Raw genomic sequence first — 18008 nt, 5'->3', positions numbered from 1 at the left:
AGATATGTAAATCACGAGCCGTGTTCAACCTAGGCTTTGGGAAAACTGCTTGTAAGACTCTAAAGATGGTGTCCCCGTTCTGCCTCCAAACACCCTGTGACCTAAAGATGTTTCAAACCGCTCTTCATGGTCACGTCACCGTTCTCTCTTCCCCTTCTCAGCTGGCAGAGCAGAGGCATTCACTCTCTTATTAGTTCCAAAAGCTTGGCCTTTGTAAAATTGCTGACAGAGGTGGTCTGGTTTTTTATTTGAATTATTTGCTTCTTTTCCCTCATGCCTTTCTATCAGTTTCCTCTATTGCCTGTTAGTTGTCTCAATTCTCTTTCTATTTCCACTGATTGTGTGTCTCACAAAGCCTCAATATGAGGATTTACTGTGTGTGTGCGCGCGCGTTCTCTCTCTTTTTCTCGCTCTTTCACGCTCTCTCTCTCTCTCTCACACACACACACACACACACACACACGCACGCACTCACTCACTTGTTCTCCCCTGGAGTTCATCTACTTTCAGGTTTTTACATACTCCTTCCAGAAATTCTCCTTCCTCCTTCTATTTGAATTTCATATATTTTGCTGGTTACAGGAAACAGCTCCTATTGTTGAAAAGTAACCATTTCAGTATATCCACGAACAAATAGTCATATTGTGACTGTTATCTAGCCTCCTGCCGAACCAGCCGCGATATTGTTGACAGTGCTAATCCAGCAAGACTGGAATGTTCTGAGCCCCTGGTGTGGTACCCAAACAGGACATGATGTTTGACGTAATGTTATGGACTCGAAGACGGAACCAGGACAGATGCTTCATATTCACAGATGATTGTGTGGAGACAGATCTGCTTGGTGTTGCTCCAGGGAGCTGAGCTTAGACTCACGGGAAGAATTTAGAGAGAATATTTTGGCTTCTTCTGAAGAAGCTCTCCTGAGTCAATGGACTTATCCACCCATGAAATGAGCTGCCGTGTGAAGTGGGCTTCCCATCAGGGAGGAACAATCAAATAAGGGCTCCCTGGTTCTTTATTATTGGCTCCTTTCTGAGGACAGAGCTCCTGTTCCTTAATCTCCAAAGTTGTCTTTCATCACTGTAATTTCTAGATCTTTCGTTGTCTTACTGATGCATGCAATTTTTTTTTTTGCAATTTTTATTTTAAAATAGCTACACAACTGGGCACCATTTACATAATCTGTGCTTTATGTTTTTCTTTCTTTTTCCAGAACACATCTAGTGAAGTATAAACTTTACCAATTTATTTGGCTAAATAATGCCTCCTTTTGTCAGCTGGAGGGTGCCCTAGAGCAGGAGAGGAGAGCAAGAATGAACTGTGAGAGGGAACAGAGCAAACTGGAGCGCCGGGAGAGCGGCCAGCTGCAGCTGGCTGAGAAGCTGAGCAAGTAAGCCACCTTGCTGTTGATGCAACATCTGGGAAGGCCTTGTATTGGGAGGACCAGCTCTCTCATGTCATTGACCCCTGTGGCTCCAGGGTCAGATGTCTTAAGATTTGAAGGGGAAGATAACAAGCCTAGGAGATGATGATTATTATTATCTTTTTTTTGCTGGACTTTATTATTTGGTTGTAAAAAGAGAGTGAAGGCATAATCATGAAGAATGTGACTGAGAAGGTGGGAAATAATGGTGTAAGGCATGTGATATGTGAATTATTGGAATTTGAGGTTACAAGTCGAAAAATTTAAAGGGCTCACTTCTTTTACCTCTAATGAGACCAGGGGCATAAAAAGTAAATAATAATAACAATAAAACAAAAATTAATAAAACAAAACAAAACAAAGCCCTAATGTGAAGTTCAATATAGGCCTCTGATCACTTTTAAAAAGATGGCCAGATATAACCTCATTGTTATTTATATAGCTTTTCTATCAAGTAATTTACCATAGAAATATTAAATCTTAAAATTTAAAGCAAAACATAACAATGAGAATTAGGGGAATTTTCGGCTCCCATGATCTCTGGGCAAGATGCCGCCTCAGTTTAGTTTCACTGCTCAGGGAAATGGACTTTCTCTCTTGTCTCTTGTCTCTTCCCCTGCTTAGCTAAACTTAATTCTAACCATTAGGGATTTTCAAGGTTTTGGGAATAGATCAGATAAAAGGGGGAAGCAGTGAGGCCCCAGAGAAAGGCAGGGCCAGGATAAAGCTGAGAGCACATTGATCACTGGGTTTACAGGGAAGAAGAGAAGAGAGTCAAGTGAGAAGCTGTAAGTTTCTGGTTTTTCTGTCTGTGTGTTTGAGTTGCCATGATACATGCTCATGTTCAGACTTGATTAATATTCTAAGAAGCTACTGGACTTGATAGGTGTTTGAAAAAGAAGAAATATGTCAATATGTCATCCTATATATGTGTGGAACGTAGAAACCATGATAGAGGTCCCTGAGCATTCAATTTTAAGATGATGTTTCAGCTCAGCAAAGTGAAAATGATGCTTGTAAGCCCTAAGTCAAAGAGCTCTGGCATTGTAGAAATCCACATTTTTAGAAAGGTACAACCTTAACTATAAAACTATTCCTCTAAATGGACCTATTATCTATAAAAACTTAATGTGTGATAAAGGTGGCATTTCAAATTAGTGATGACTGGATAGAGTATTTAATAAATGGTGCTGAGATTATTAGCTATTCATTTTCTGAGATGAAAGTTAAATTTCTACCTTGCACTATTCCCACATGCAAACTCCAGTTGCATTAAAGAATTAAATGTGAAAAAAAGGTTATGAGGCTGCTAGACTGTGCAACATTATTCACAATAGCTAAGACAAAGAAGCAACCTAACTGTCCACTGATGGATAAACGGATAAAGAAAATGTGGCATATACATATAATGGAATATTATTCAACCTTTAAAAAGAAGAAAACTTTGCTGCAGGTGACACCCTGGATGAACTGGGAGGATACTATGCTAAGTTGAATAGGGAATCACAGAAGAACTAAGACTTCATGATCCTATTTATATGAGGCACCTAAAATAGTCAAACTTGTAGAAACAGATTAGAATGGTGAGTGTTAGGGGCTGGAGGGAGTGGAAAATAGGGATGTTATTTAACATGTGTGAAGTTTCAGTTATGCAAGATGACTGAGTTCTAGAAATCCGCTGTACAACAATGTGCTTATAATTAGCATTACTCTATTGCACACTTAAATACTTGTTAAGAGGGTAGATCTCATGTTAAATGTTCTTACCACAATAAAGACAAAAGTCATTCAAAGACAACATAGGTGATAAGTCTTAAGGAAAATGGAAGGTTACATTTTCTTGAATAAGTGACAAAGGCAAAGGCAGAAAAAGAATATTTTGATACATCTAATGATAGCAAATATTTAAACATTATCATGGCAAAATCCAACACAAATAAAATCAGAACAAGTTATATAACATGGGAGAAATATTTACAGCAGGAATCAGAAAACAAGAATACTAAAAGGAAATTTATAGTTCAATAATTATGTGAACAACCTAGTGGATGAATGATTGAAGGATACCACCAGGTAGTTTATTTGGCTTATTGGCCATTTTTGAATCTCGTAGTTGACAATGTGCTGCCTCAGTGTTAAACAAAGGCATTAAAAAGAAAGTCATTCTACCACGGAACACCACATCAAAAACTAATGATGTACTGTATGGTGGTTAACATAACATAATTAAAAAAATAGCAAAAAAAAAAAAAAAACCAGAAAGTCATTCTAATATCTCTCACACTAGGAAAAATTAAAAGTATGCTACTATTAAGTGTAAATGTGGAATAATCTCACACTGCTATTGCAGGGCAAAGGGGTGGGTTACTTTTTATTTTATTTATTTATTTTTTTTTAGGAAAAAGGAATATCTTTTATTTTTTCATTTATTTGGGTTCCATATTTTTAAGCACACACTTGGACTTGATCCAGCGATTCCCTGGTCTGTATCCACTCTAAGGAAACACTCACATGTGCACAAGGGGGCATGGATACGAACAGTGTTATCTACAAAAGGAAAATATTGGGGAAAACTTAAGGGCTTATTAATAGGGAAATGGATAAATGACAGCATGTCTCAATCATGGAATAGTACGTCCCAGTTAATTTTTAAAAATGAAATCATTTATCTGTGGGCCAACATGGAAAAACCTCCAATTTGTTATTGGGTTAAAAGTAAGTTATGGAACTATAAATACAAACTTGTGTCATATTGTTACTTTTCACAGTAAAGAAAATGAAACTCTTTCTACCAATATACAAACACAAACATATGTCAATACTTAGAAAAATGTCTGGAAGGACTCACACCAAACTGATAATGGTGTTTACCTCTAGGGAAGGAACAAAGATTGGGTGTGATAGCCAAGGAGATTTCAGATATAGATATAATAGTTGAGTTTTTACAATGAGAATGATTTCATATGTCATTACTATAATTTTAAATATGACTTTTAAAAAATATTTGAGCTAAATGTTATCACTCTAAACAATTCTATTTGATACATTTTTACCTAACAGGAAAGAACTAGAAATGAATCAGATGAATTTAAAGGTGGAGAAGGAGAAAGGCCTGGTGGTTAAGGAACTTCAGGTAATCATCTGTCAAATACCTGTGTGTGACTATATGTAGATTCATGGGTGGTAATTGGTACTTCAGTAACAAATACTTTGCCAGGGTATCCATACCTTTAGCCAACTATGGACAGAAGCTGAAAAGAGCAGTGGTTAAGAAGGTAAACTGTGGCATTCGCCAGCTGGCTGACTTAGGAGAATTACCCTTGAAACTTAGATGAAAACATAGATAATTTGTTGCATATTTACGGTGAACCAAACATTGTGCTAAAATTCTAGACATTTATTTTTTTCAGTTATTAATCTTCCTGACAACCTTTGAGCTAATATTATTAACAGCAACAGTACTTTTAAGTGGTAAGCATAAAGCCTGATTCATGGTAAGCATTCAGGGTTAGCAATTTAATTTTCTATAATGATTAGTCTTCGTGATTAGAAGGCAATTCTATTTCTGTGCTGAAAATCTGTTTTATATCTACCTGTAGTCTCAACATATTATTTGATAATAGGAAGCTTTTTATAAGTTTTAGACGATGTAGTTGTTTTATACTATTTGACCATGTTACAGAGTAATATAGGTATGTATGGACATATGCATATACCTACACACATGTATGGATAACTCCTTACATATGCTGAATGCATATACATCTGTATGATAGATGTTTTTCCTTTAAAGCTAAATATTTATCTCAGTAATGTAGCCATTACTCAAAATAATTTTGAGCCTCTTTCTGATAATTATTTTCTGAGACATTTTTGAACCAAATAAGAAATTCAGTCTCCCTGATTTATAGGCATGATTTCAAACACAATATTAATCTCCAAGCGATTATCTATCATATTCACCGGCTTGTCTTCAAATGATACTTGACTTTATCCAAAATAAAAAGACCCAGAAGTTTCAATTTATCCAAAAGACAAATTCTCTTCCCTTGATGATTTAAAACAAAACAAAACAAAACAAAAAACAAGCTCTAAAGATTATTTCTGAGGAAACATTTCAGAAATGTTTGGTTTAATGATAGTATTGTTTGGGACAAAGTTATTGGATCCCAAAATAACTTGTTGGAAGGGGAACGTGTTTACTTGGGTGTGGAAGTCATAAATTTTTTGGCACTTTTTCTGTCATAACTCCTCTACAGATCTGGTAGCCTACATCTTGGCATGATCTAGAAACCAGCATTCTCTAGCCGTGGTACTCTTACTCAAAGGAAAGGAAAACATATTCTAAAATAGATTCTATCTCTTTTCACCCCTATCCTAATGTATGCTTAATTATTAAAGGTGATGTTAATAAACATCAGTGGCTTCCCTGTACTACAATGATGCTGTAAAGCTATTTGCCCTTACACTAAAAAGATTTTGGGCTCTGGGGGTTCTTATCACTAATTTCCTTTATCTAGTAATTTTGCCTCTAATGGTGTCAGATTACTATTCGTGGTAGCAGTTTCCACTCCTCCACCAATTCTAATACGTTACTTCAGATCTCCTGGTACTTGAAATCACCTTGAAAGGAAGAAGCCAAGTAATCAAGTATGTCAGAAATGTGTGTAAAATTACATTGATGCCGTTTCTTATGAGTGAGTTGCTTGGACTCAGAGATAGTCATTCTTTTCTTCAGATATTTGCCCAAGTTCCTAATAACTGAGTTTGGTAAACTAATTCTAGAGGAGTGAGGTATTGTATATAAAATTCATCATGTTAGTTTTTATTAAATCTCTTTAAATTTTTTTCTTGTTCCATGAAAAATGTTTCCTATTGCTTTAGAAAGTGCTCTTTACTATGGTTCCCTGTCCATGTATAGAATTTAATGAAGTTGCTCATCCCCAAGGGCTGGGAGATCTGGAGGAACTGCCCATTTGAATTCTGGTTTTTGTACTGATTTGGGGAAAATAATTTAATTTCTGTGTATTCTATCTTCCTTATAAAATGGGAACCCAGAGTGTTATGTAACTTTTCTTAGTGTTGAGAAATGTATAAAACTATAGTAAAGCTCTTAATATAAAATATGCCACAAGGGCTTTGTAAAAGTCAAAATTATTTATTGCTGCAGATACAGATACAGAACTCGAAGTTGAAAGGACCACTCGAGCCAAGGTGGAGAGGGAGACAGCTGACCTTACCCAAGAACTGGAAGACTTGAATGAGAGGCTGGAGGAGGCAGGAGGCACCAGTTTGGCTCAGCTGGATATAACTAAGAAACAGGAAACAAAATTCCAGAAGCTTCGCAGAGACCTGGAAGAGGCTACACTGTACTTCAAGGCAACTTCTGCCACTTTGAAGAAGAGACATGCAGACAGCCTGGCTGAGCTCCAGGGCCAGCTTGACAATTTCCAACAGGTCAAGCGGAAATTAGAAAAAGACAAGAGTGACTTGCAGCTAGAAGTGGAAGACCTCTTGATGAATGTTGAGCAGATGACCAGAGCTAAGGTAAACATTCTTAAGTCTACCTTACGGACTTCAGAACATGAAAGTAGGTGGGGGAGAGGAAGGAAAAGAAAAAAAATAAATGAGATTGATGACTTGAGGGGTGTGCTAATAGGAGCTATAGTTCTTTTGATTGACTAGCTCAAGCTTCATCTCAGTGGACATTATTAAGGTCACGTGGTTATTACCTGAATGTAGTCTGACAGTAGCTTCTGGTTTTATTAGAGTTCCAGTCCATGATTCTTACGGGTCTTTCCGGTGATGATATAAATAAGTAGACTGGAAAGTAAGCCACTAGTTACGTGAGTGGTGTGTCTCTCTTGAAGAATGACATTGAGTTGGAAACACTCCTTGGAGGTGCCTCATACACTCTAGTGTTTGTCTCAATGAATGGTAGACACAAAGAGCTTTGCTAACAGGAGAGACCTTTTCCCCCTCATCTTTTCTGACATCTCTGTAAACAGCCAGCACTTAGAAGGAAGTTTCACCACATCTTCTTTCTTCACTGCACCCATTAATCCATATAGCACAGGCTCTTACATCAAATGACTAGTATCAGTTCATAGGTAAAGGCCATCCTACTCTGGTGTTTGAGAGAAGGCTTATGTTAGGTTAATCAGAACAAATACAGGCATACAACATTTTATTGAGCTTTGCTTTATTGTGCTTCACAGATAATGTGGTTTTTTTACAATTGAAGGCTTATGGCAGCCCTAAATTGAGCAAGTCTATCAGTGCCATTTATCTAACAGCATTGTCTTACTCCATGTCTCTGTGCCACAGTTTGGTAATTCTCACAGCATTTCAAACGTTTTCATTATATTTATTATGGTGATCTATGATCAGTGATCTTTGATGTTACTGTTGTTTGGGGGCACCCAGAACCATGTCCCCTATAAGAAGGCAGACTTAATCGATAAATGTGTGTGTTCTGACTGCTCCACCAACTGGCCATTCTCCTGTCTGTCTCCCTCTCCTTAGGCCTCTCTATTCCCGGAGACACAACAATATTGAAATTAGGCCAGTTAATAAGCTTAAAATGCCTTCTGAGTGGTTAAGTGAAAGGAAGAGTTGTACATCTCTCATTTGAAATCAAAAGCCTGAGATGATTAATCTTGGTGAGGAAGGCAGGTTGGAAGCCAGGACACGCTGAAAGCTATCTAGGCTTCTTGTGCCAAATGGTTAGCCAAGTTGTGGATGCAAAGGAAAAATTCCTGAAGATTAAAAGTGCTACTCCAGTGAGCACATGAGTCATAAGCAAGTGAAAAAGCCTTATTGCTGATAATGAAGAAAGTTTTAGTGGTCTGGATAGGAGATCAAACCATCATTCCCTTAAGCTAAAAGCTAATCCAGAGCAAGGGCCTAACTCTCCAATTCTGTGAAGGCTGAGAGAAGTGAGGAAGCTGCAGAAGGTTCGTTGTTGAGGTTTAAGGAAAGAAGCTCTCTCTAATATGAAGTGCCAGGTGAAGAAACGGGTGCCAATGTAGAAATTGAGCCTGGTGTTGGGTATTAAGGAGGCACATATTGCATGGGCACTGGGTGTGGTGATAAACAATGAATCTTTGAACACCGGGGGAAAAAAAGAAATTGCAGCAAGTTTTCCAGAAGATCTAGCTTAGATAATTCATGAAGGTTGTTACACTAAACAGAGAAACTCAATGTAGATAGTCTTCTATTGGAAGTAGATGCCATCTAGAACTTTCCTAGCTAGAGAGGAGAAGGCAATGCCTGGCTTCAAAGGACAGGCTAATTCTCTTGTTAGGGGCTAAACTTGAAGCTAATGCTCATTCACCATTCTGAAAACCCAAAGACCTACAAGAATTGTGCTAAATCTACTTTTCCTGTGCTATAGAAATGGAAAAATAAAGCCTGAATGACAGCACATATTTGAAGCCTGCTGTTGAGACTTATTGCTTGGAAAAGAAGATTCCTTTCAAAATAGTACTACTCATTGACAATGCACCTGGTCACTGAAGAACTCTAATGAAGATATACAATAAGATTCATGTTGTCTTCATGCTTGCTAACAGCCATTCAGCAGCCCATGGATCAAGGAGTCATTTTGACTTTCAAATATCATGATTCAAGAAATACATTTTTTAAGTCTCTAGCTGCCGCAGATCCATCAAAAATCATTGATGGATCTGGGCAAAGTAAATTGAAAATCTTCTGGAAAGCATTCACCATTCTAGATTAAGAACATTCTACTTTAAGAACATTCATGATTTGTAGGAAGAGGTCTAAATATCAACATTAACAGGAGTTTTGAAGAAGTTGGTTCCAATCCTTCTGGATAACTTTGAGAGGTTACGACTCCACTGGAGGAAGTAACTGAAGATGTGGTGGAAATAGCAAGATAACTAGAATTAGAAGTGGAGCCTGAAGATGGTATCGAAGGTCCACAATCTTATGATACAACTTTAACAGGTAAGGAGTTGCTACTTATGGATGAACAGAGAAGTGGTTTCTTGAGACAGAATCTACTCCTGGTGAAGATTCTGTGAAGACTATTGAAGTGGCAACAAAGGATTTAGAATATTACATAAACTTCATTGATAAAACAGCAGCAGGGTTTGATAAGATGACTCGAATTTTGAAGGAAGTTCTACTGTGGGTAAAATGCAATCTAACAGCATCACATGCTACACAGAAATAATTTATGAAGGAAGAGTTAATTGATGTGTCAAAACTCACTGTTGTCCTGTTTCAAGAAATTGCCACAGCTACCCCAACCTTTAGTAACCACCACCCTGATAAATCAGCAGCCATCAAGATTGAGCAAGATCCTCCACCAGCAAAAAGATTATGCTTGTAGAAAGCTCAGATGATGGCTAGCATATTTTAGCAATAAACCATTTTAAATTTTGGCATACACTTTTTAAAATATGTAATGCTATTGCACAATTAATAGACTATAGTATAGAGTAAATACAACATTTATGAGCACTAGGAAACCAAAAAATTCACTGACTCACTTTATTGTGCTATTACCTTTATTGCATGGTTTGGCACTGAACCCGCAATATCTCCAAGGTATACCTGTAGCCAGAGTCACATTCTCCTTGTGAGCAGAATTTGTAAAATTATCTGGAAAAGAGACAAACCAACAATAAAGCTCAACCTGCAAGGACCATAGCCAGAAAAATGTAACATTTCCTCAGAGAGACTAAGTGAATCCTAAAATATTTAGCATTAGTTCCCTTTAAAAACCTCATTCAGTAGGAAGAAACACAACCACCCTGCTTTTCCTTCTCTCTCTTTCTCTCTTCTATCCCTGCCACCCCACCCCCAATTATCTTAGAATGTAAATTTAGTAAGGATTTAAGTCTTCTCTCCTCTATCTCTTCTGTATTCTGCCTTTTATGTGGACCCATCCTTCTTTCTCTCGGCAGTGAAAGCATTCTTTCTCCATGCCCTGTAGACTTCATTTGCTTTCCTCAGCCCAAATGATGCTCTAGAAGTCCTTACTCTTTATAATCTACTGTGCCTCTTGTTTATCCTCAGGAATTCTTCTGTTTCTGCACATCTTAGTAGGAAGTCATAGTCATAAAACTGTTGATAGTGTCACTGTAAATCTGTACTAATTAGATATGAATTTCATACTTTCCAATTTCCTCTAGAATCTCATTGCTGCTCAGAAGTTCTTTTATTCTTCTAATTCACTGTTTTATTTTAAACAAAATCCTCCCTCAAATTCTAACCCTGACTTTCTAAATCCTTTCCAATAAGTAGTAAGACCTAACTGATTAGGTCAAGACCCATTCAGTATAACTTCTCTCTTCACCTTATATTTTTCTTATATTCATCCATTTCTTGCTTTCTTGTCCCAAAGAATAAAATATTTTTCCACATGACCGTTATTCACCTATTGCAAAAACAAACCAAAATAAAGAAAGACTCTTCCTCAGATACTAGGAGGAGGAAAGCAAAGTCTATCCATATCTGCCTCTGTCTCCTTGACCAAAGAGTATAGTTTCATTTATCTATTGCTATATAACAAATCATCCCCAAACCTCGCAGCTTGAAACAGCAATTTATTATCAACTCTCCAGTCTCAACTGGAGTCATCTGAGGGTTTATTCATTCTCATGTCCGGCTCTTGGGCTGGGACAACTAACTAAAACAGCTAGGGGCTAGTTGGAAATCTTTCTTGCCATATGGCTAGCGTGGGTTTCCTCACAGCATGTCAACCATGGGGGACCTGAGCTTCTTACAAGGCAATTTAGGGCATAAGAGCAAGTACTACAAGAGACCAAGACAGAAGCTGCAACAATTCTAGTTAGGCAGACTTGCAGTGCAGTGCAGTGATTCAGTTATAAGTCACAGGGTAGGAATCTATACAAAGGTGTGAGTACCAGAGGGTGTTGGTCATTCGGGGGGACCATCTTAGGAAGCTAGCTCCCACCAGCAGATATATATGCCTCACTACCTCCTCAATCCTATAACCCTTGTTGTGGGTTTTATTATCTCTGCTTTTCTTAGAAGTATTCTCTTAAGTTGTTCTTTCAAAGATCAGTAAAGTCTTTCTTTCCTCAAATTAGTGTGTCTAAAACCAAACTCATCACCTTCTCTTGAATCTGGTGTTTCTTCTGGACATTTCTGTCATTGGCACCCTATTTCTTCCCATCACCCAGGCTCAAAGCCTGTAAATGATTATTTGTTTCCTCTCTTGATTTTTGCTTTCCAATCAATTCTTACGGCAGGTCAATTCTTCACTGTCTTACAGTTTTCCATTCTATTCTCACATGTAGGTAGGACTTCCATTACCTTTTAACCAGACTATTGAAGTGGTTTCCTAAGTTATCTTTTTTGCTTCTAGTTTTTCTTTTTTTCAGTCTATCCTATACAGTATTTATATGAATATCTCTAAACATGGATTTATAGAATCATGTCCCCCTGCTTAACACTGAACTTTAAACTGCTGGTTTTCAAGGTACCCTTTGGCCTGTGACCAGACTCACTCTGTCCTGACAATTTTAGATCCCATTACTTTTTTTCATGGGCCTTCTATTTCAGCCAACCTAGAATGTTTGCCCTCCATCAAATATCCTTTTTCCACCAATATGCCTTGTCCAAACTAAGCCCTTTCCTTGGAATGCTCAAGTTCAACTTTCCATATTAAAACTGCATCTGTTTCAGAAGTACTGTAGCACTTTTAGGATCCCTCTTGTACTACTGCATTATATAGTCTTTTAACTTTGCTTAAGTAGAAAACATCTCTAAGGCAAACACTAGGTCTTATTTTACTCTTACTCACTACATGATATGCATAACCTGTATACTCAAGTACTAGCATTAACTTTCACATACGCCTCTTGGGAATTCTGTGGCTCATAGGTTCAGTGACTATCCAAGGCATACAATCATGGCAGAAATGGGCCTTGACGCCCAATCCTGTTTGTGTTGGTGGGTGGCCACATTCCACTGCTGCTGCAAATATTACTCGGTGGTATAAATTGATTCTGTTCACTCTCATAAGTGTATACATTATGCTGAAATTTTTCTTGAATTGTTTATTTCATCTTTTCCTGAATTATAATCCCAGGAATGCCAATCATTAAGTGATACAGTGGAAACTGAAACATTTTCAAAAAGTATATTATGCTGACAGAGAAGCCCAGGGAAATTTAAAAGTTATAAGCAATCTCACAATTATCTTGATTATTTTGAATTCCCATTGGTTCCTGCATTTCTGGGAGACAGCATTTTTAGGCAGCATTTTAAGAATCAGCTTTAAGATGTACGCACATTATTCCATTAACCTCTTCTTTTCTGGTATGAAAATTTAGTGCCTATTCTTTATGCTTAAATTTGAATTTGTACCTTCAAGTTACAGCCTATTTGAATGATATGTCCCCATATAGGCTACCTTTAGATAACCGATTTCAATGTCTTTTGCAGCTCCTGCTTATAAAAAATACATTGTAAATTGAAAACGCTCTGCCAGTGGTTAACACTGCCCATGAAATACCTACCATATGAAGCGATGCCTAAAAGCAGGTGTCTTTTCTGTCTGCCCAGGTGGCTGCCTACTCTGCAAATATACACAGCCCAGCTGGGCTTTACTGCATAGGAGTCTCTTAAAAACTGAGGGTTCTCTGGCTCCTTTGCTTGCCATTTCCACACCCCATTGACTAAGTAGTCTTCTAGAGCTCTGTGTTCTTTCACCCTCAGCAAACAGGTGCGTAGCATAGAATACTGAGGACCATAAGCAGAAGTGCCATTTCTCACACCTGGATGTGTTCTTCCTGTCCCAGTTAATGGGTCATTTGTGACTGGAGATAACATAGTTATCATATTTTTATCCAGTTTCCTCCAGCGCTCAGGATTCGTGACAGTATGAGTCAACTAGGATGTCAATGTAACATTCCCTTTGTCATTACTACTTCATATAACAGGCATTTAGAAATTTAGTATTTGGCTTTTTTTTTTTTTTTTCTCCTTGCCTCCACACAGGCCGTTATCAGTGCAAATCCTAATTCCAACATTCCCTAGCTGTGTGAATTTGGACAAGGTGTTTAGCCTCTCTGACTCTGTTTTATAAATGACAAAACATTTATCATTTGTAATGATAAACACTTTGTCATTATAAATATATCACTATAAAATGATAAACATTTTATAAATGAAATAACAGAGTCAATCTGAACTCTCAAAGGATATTTTGATGAAAAAAATGAGTGTGCCAACTTTGTCAAATTACTTTCAGGAGTGAGGGCAAACTATTCAACATTCAAAATATAATTAGCAGTTTCAGACCATCTACAGACTGTTACATTTATCACTACTCTAGCTTTTTTCCAATAGCCAGTGGGGAGTGGATATTTGAGTATGCCTGACATTTAGCCTAAGGGCTCTAACCTATGTGATGCTGATGACATTGTACAAGAAGCTGGCCATCCAATCTCTACTAAGTTTAGTTGCACCATCACCAATAAGTGTGCATGTGCTATAGAACATCTTCAAGGACCTATATGACATTCCTCTTCAGCCTCCAAATGAGCATGCACCTGATTTGACTCTTCACTTGTTTGCTAATCAGTGGATAATATCTTGACCAAGTTAAAAGTAAATGTGGGGTGTTGGGCATTATAAGGAAAGCTTGAATATGACCTCCAAGTAAACTTTAGTGGGCATGTTGGCCAACCTCTCACTAAGGCAATAATTTGATTGTCTTCAACATTTATTAAGTAGCCTATTTTGTGTCAAGCACTGCACACTGCCTTGGGGATATAAGAAAATGTAATCTGGTCATTTTTCATTGGGAGGTTAGAATAGTCACTAGTGTAAGCTTGAAGAGAATAATCTTCAGCATAGAGCTGGCTCTAACTGGAGGCCTCCAAGGTTTTTGCTGATTTAGGGGTTTTCCAGAGGACTAAACCTGGTGTCTTTCAAATGTTCCTGGTCCTTGGTCCTTGTTACATCACCACAAATTAGGTAAACATTCAGACTGTTAGGCCCGCCACCAGATTTCACATGCCTCACCATTTTCTTGGAATGCCACTGGTGTGATCTTTTCTTTATTGTCTTGATTCTTCCTTTTCCTTAACACTCATTGTGAAAACAAAGATCTTATGGGACTGTTGTATGGAATTGAGATTTAATATACATAAAGAGCAAAACCAGCAGCTATCTGTGGAACAATGGATCTATAGCACCACCAATGTAATTTTTGATCATATTAATAACAAGGATGCAAACTACAACTGGGTAAAGGGCGTGCAGCCATTTTACGTCTGGCAGCTCTTGGTCCTGTTTAAGAATCTTGGGTCTCAAGGTCACTAGCATTAGCTCCAGGGTGTGGCAGAAATCTGATTGTTATATTGGTTACTTAAGTCAGGTAGAAGTACAAAGGCCAAACAGCATATCCTTTCCTCCAAACGTGAAAAACCCATTGTGAGAAACTGGAGTTTAGAGTTGAAGGGTTAACTTAACAGGGTTCCCTTGAGCCTGTAGCCTTAGTGATCCAGAGGTTGTAGTTGTTTCACAGTTCAAATGTCCATGATTAAACCATTGCAGTTCCTATCTATCTACTTTCTTATATACTGCTTGCTCAGCCCTTTGGATTTCATTTCCTTTTCCCTTGTTCTTTCCCTCTCCTCTGCATGTCCCCAATTGTTTATTGAGCTTCTCATATGTGTTGGACACTCATCTAGGTGTTGACGGGTTATCTGATCAAGCAGAATCTCTACTTTCATGAAACCTATTCTAGTGGGAGAATAAGATGGTTAAATATATAATATAATTTCAAGAAGTCATTTTGAACTACATAAGTATAGGGCATGTTTCCTTGTTCAAAAAAACAAAGAATTCTAGAGAGTGACCCAATACCCAGAGAGCTGGGTTTCTACATGACACCTGTAGCCTGAGAAGTTTGGACCCTTAAAGGCCCAGACCTTGAGTTTATTGTGTTTTCTGAAGTTAGAAGATACAGTTTCCCAAATGTTAGCTGTGGTCTTCAGAGCAGAAGAGAGCACAAGGTTCCCAGGAACCAACCCCTCCCCACCCCCTGTCTTATGCAGCTAATTCAGCATGGACTCCATGAACCATACCCAAACCTGCATTCTAAACTTGTAGGCGAACTCTGAGAAGCTCTGTAGTCTGTATGAAGAGCGCTTGAATGAAGCAAATGCAAAACTAGATGAAGTGACTCAGTTGGCAAATGACCTGAACGCACAGAAGACGAAGGTATGGAGTGAGAAGGGTAAGTAAACGTGCTGCTTCGGTTGTGAGTGAGCTCAGTCCCAGCAGCCTGGTAGAAGGACAACTGAGATGATCAATCGGTCACTGAAATGGAGTGAGAGTTTGAAGATTCTAGGGGAAGAATGCAGTCTCTGATTTAACCTTGTCCACAGATATGCCCTTGTCTGGTGAGGGTTACCTCTGTGCTGGTTTGGGAGGCTCTGCCCAGCTCTCCTTCATGAAGAAGAAAAGAAATATGCAGTTGGATGAAGGAACTGTCAAGATCAAAGAATGGCAGGGCTGTTCACACAGCCTACAAGACATGACTTTTTATAATGTCGACCTCATGGAAACAGGCATCTTTTTCTAATTTTCAGTAATAAACCCATACTTTTTTTTAACACCCAGTGAAAGCCATAATCTGTACAATGGCCTTTAAGGCCACGTAATTGGGCCCCTCATTATCTCTCTGACCTCTTCTTCTACTTTCCCTTCTCTCATTCTGCCTTGACTATGTTTTTAACACACCAGGCACACTCGCATTCTGGGGTCTTGCCCTAGCTTTTCCCTCTGCCTGGAATACTCTAATAATTCTCCAGAGACTTGAAGATGAGGGTTAATCAAACAGATATCCGGGGGATGTCAGTATAGGCCTTGTTGAGAAGGTGACGTTTGTTCTCAACCCATTTTCTCTCTGTGCCTTTTTAAAAATAGTTTTTAATACCTTCAAACAAACTACATACTTGACATGATAAATGTGCATATTTGTCTATCTCCATCTGCAAGAATGTAAGCTTCCTCTAAGCTTTGTTTTATTCACTGATGTATGTCAGTCGTCTAGAACAATGCCCGCCACTTATTGGTGCTACACAAACGTTTGATAAATGAAAAGTAGGAAAATGTCCCACAGTTTACTCTCTACTAATGATAGTTTGTGTGTGTGTGGGTGTTTTTAGCAATTTCTTTGGTTTCTTTTCTTTTTCAATTTGTCATAAGTTTTTTTTTATCTTTCATATTTAGTCATTTATAATGGCTGTTTCTAATCCATCAAGGTTTACTTAACCTTGCCTTGTAGCTTTAATTGTTTCTCTGCTATGAACAGCATGTGGCTAGATGTAATTACATTATTTTTAGGAGTATGTTTCCAGAGATTACATTCCTAGGTCAATGAAAATAAACAATACTCTTGATGCCCAGAGGCACACACTTTAAAAAGAGAATAAAGATCATTTAGACTGTATGACATCCTTCTGTTGGTGTTTGCCTCTTTCTAGAGGCTAAATCTAGAATTAAAGCTAAATTAAAATGGGCTGGCAAAAGTAACTATAAACCTAGAAACCCAAAAGAAAATGTTTTTGGTTCTAGCAGGGACACTGAACAGGACTCTAATAGCGGGGGTGAATGGATGACACTTGGCCTTGTTACAAAACCCCCAGTTTGATTTTTGCCATTTAGGATGTAGTCTGTGGACATTAGAGTCCAATGATAAGACTGGAGAAAACCCATATGTCGGATCCTGAATGATGTGCTGTACAACATTGTTGTGATGGGCCCTGCCTACCTCCCCCTAGCCGTCGGCATTAATTTTCCACTCACTTTTTTGATGAGGAAATTAGTGGGTAAGTGAGTGAAGTAAAAGTGGGTGTGAGGTGATAATTCCACTCGGAATGGAGGACCTTTTCTTCCTTCCTCTAATTCTTATTTTCACCTTTTGGCTTTGTGTGAATTAAAATTTAAGTATATACCTATCCAAGCCTTCCCTCCCATCCTTGGGTCTACGCTTCAGATTTTTTGCTGCTTTTTTGCCACTACCGTTAGTCTCGTGCCCTGCCCTGTCAACATATCACACTCCACTTTCCAAGCAAACCAGTGGTAAATGTGATGAAGTAAGCCATGTTAAGTGGGTCCCTGTTCTGTGAGATACGTGATATGTCAGTCTCAACCCCCTGGCAGATTGGCATTTCTTCAGACTCCTTTTCAGTACGACGCTGTCACCGAGATTTTTGTTTGGTCCACAGAACACCGGTGATCATCAAGACCCATGTAGGGGGCCTTTGAGGTTAAAGTGACTGCTTCTTAAGCTCTTTTGTGATTTGTATTGATGCTGCAGAAGCAGTGACAGTTAAAACTACTGAGGTCTCATCATGCATCAAGACAGTGGCACCACACCGTACTATTATTAATCATTATATTCACTGATATACTGATATACTCACAGTTTGAAAAAAAAAGTCAGTTTTAAGTAAGAATGTCCTTAATGAAGCAGTAAAAGTTAATTTTATTATATCTTGACCCCAAGTATATATCTTTTTAATATTCTCTCTGACAAAAGAGGAAGTATGCATAAAGCACCGCTGTA

General features: G+C 38.2%; 1 protein-coding gene across 1 annotated transcript in view; it reads left to right on the top strand.

Moving 5' to 3' along the window:
- The window catches only part of MYH15 (myosin heavy chain 15), a 150452-nt gene that overhangs the window by 73475 nt on the left and 58969 nt on the right, over window positions 1-18008 (top strand). Inside the window, 4 exon segments of the mRNA XM_044255030.1 lie at window positions 1278-1390; window positions 4484-4556; window positions 6572-6970; window positions 15545-15671. Coding sequence (XP_044110965.1) covers window positions 1278-1390; window positions 4484-4556; window positions 6572-6970; window positions 15545-15671 — 712 coding nt within the window.

Source organism: Neovison vison, chromosome 6, assembly GCF_020171115.1.
Source record: "Neovison vison isolate M4711 chromosome 6, ASM_NN_V1, whole genome shotgun sequence".
NCBI lineage: Eukaryota > Metazoa > Chordata > Mammalia > Carnivora > Mustelidae > Neogale > Neogale vison.
The sequence above is the reverse complement of the archived record's forward strand: the minus strand, read 5'-3'. Positions and strand labels throughout refer to the sequence as shown.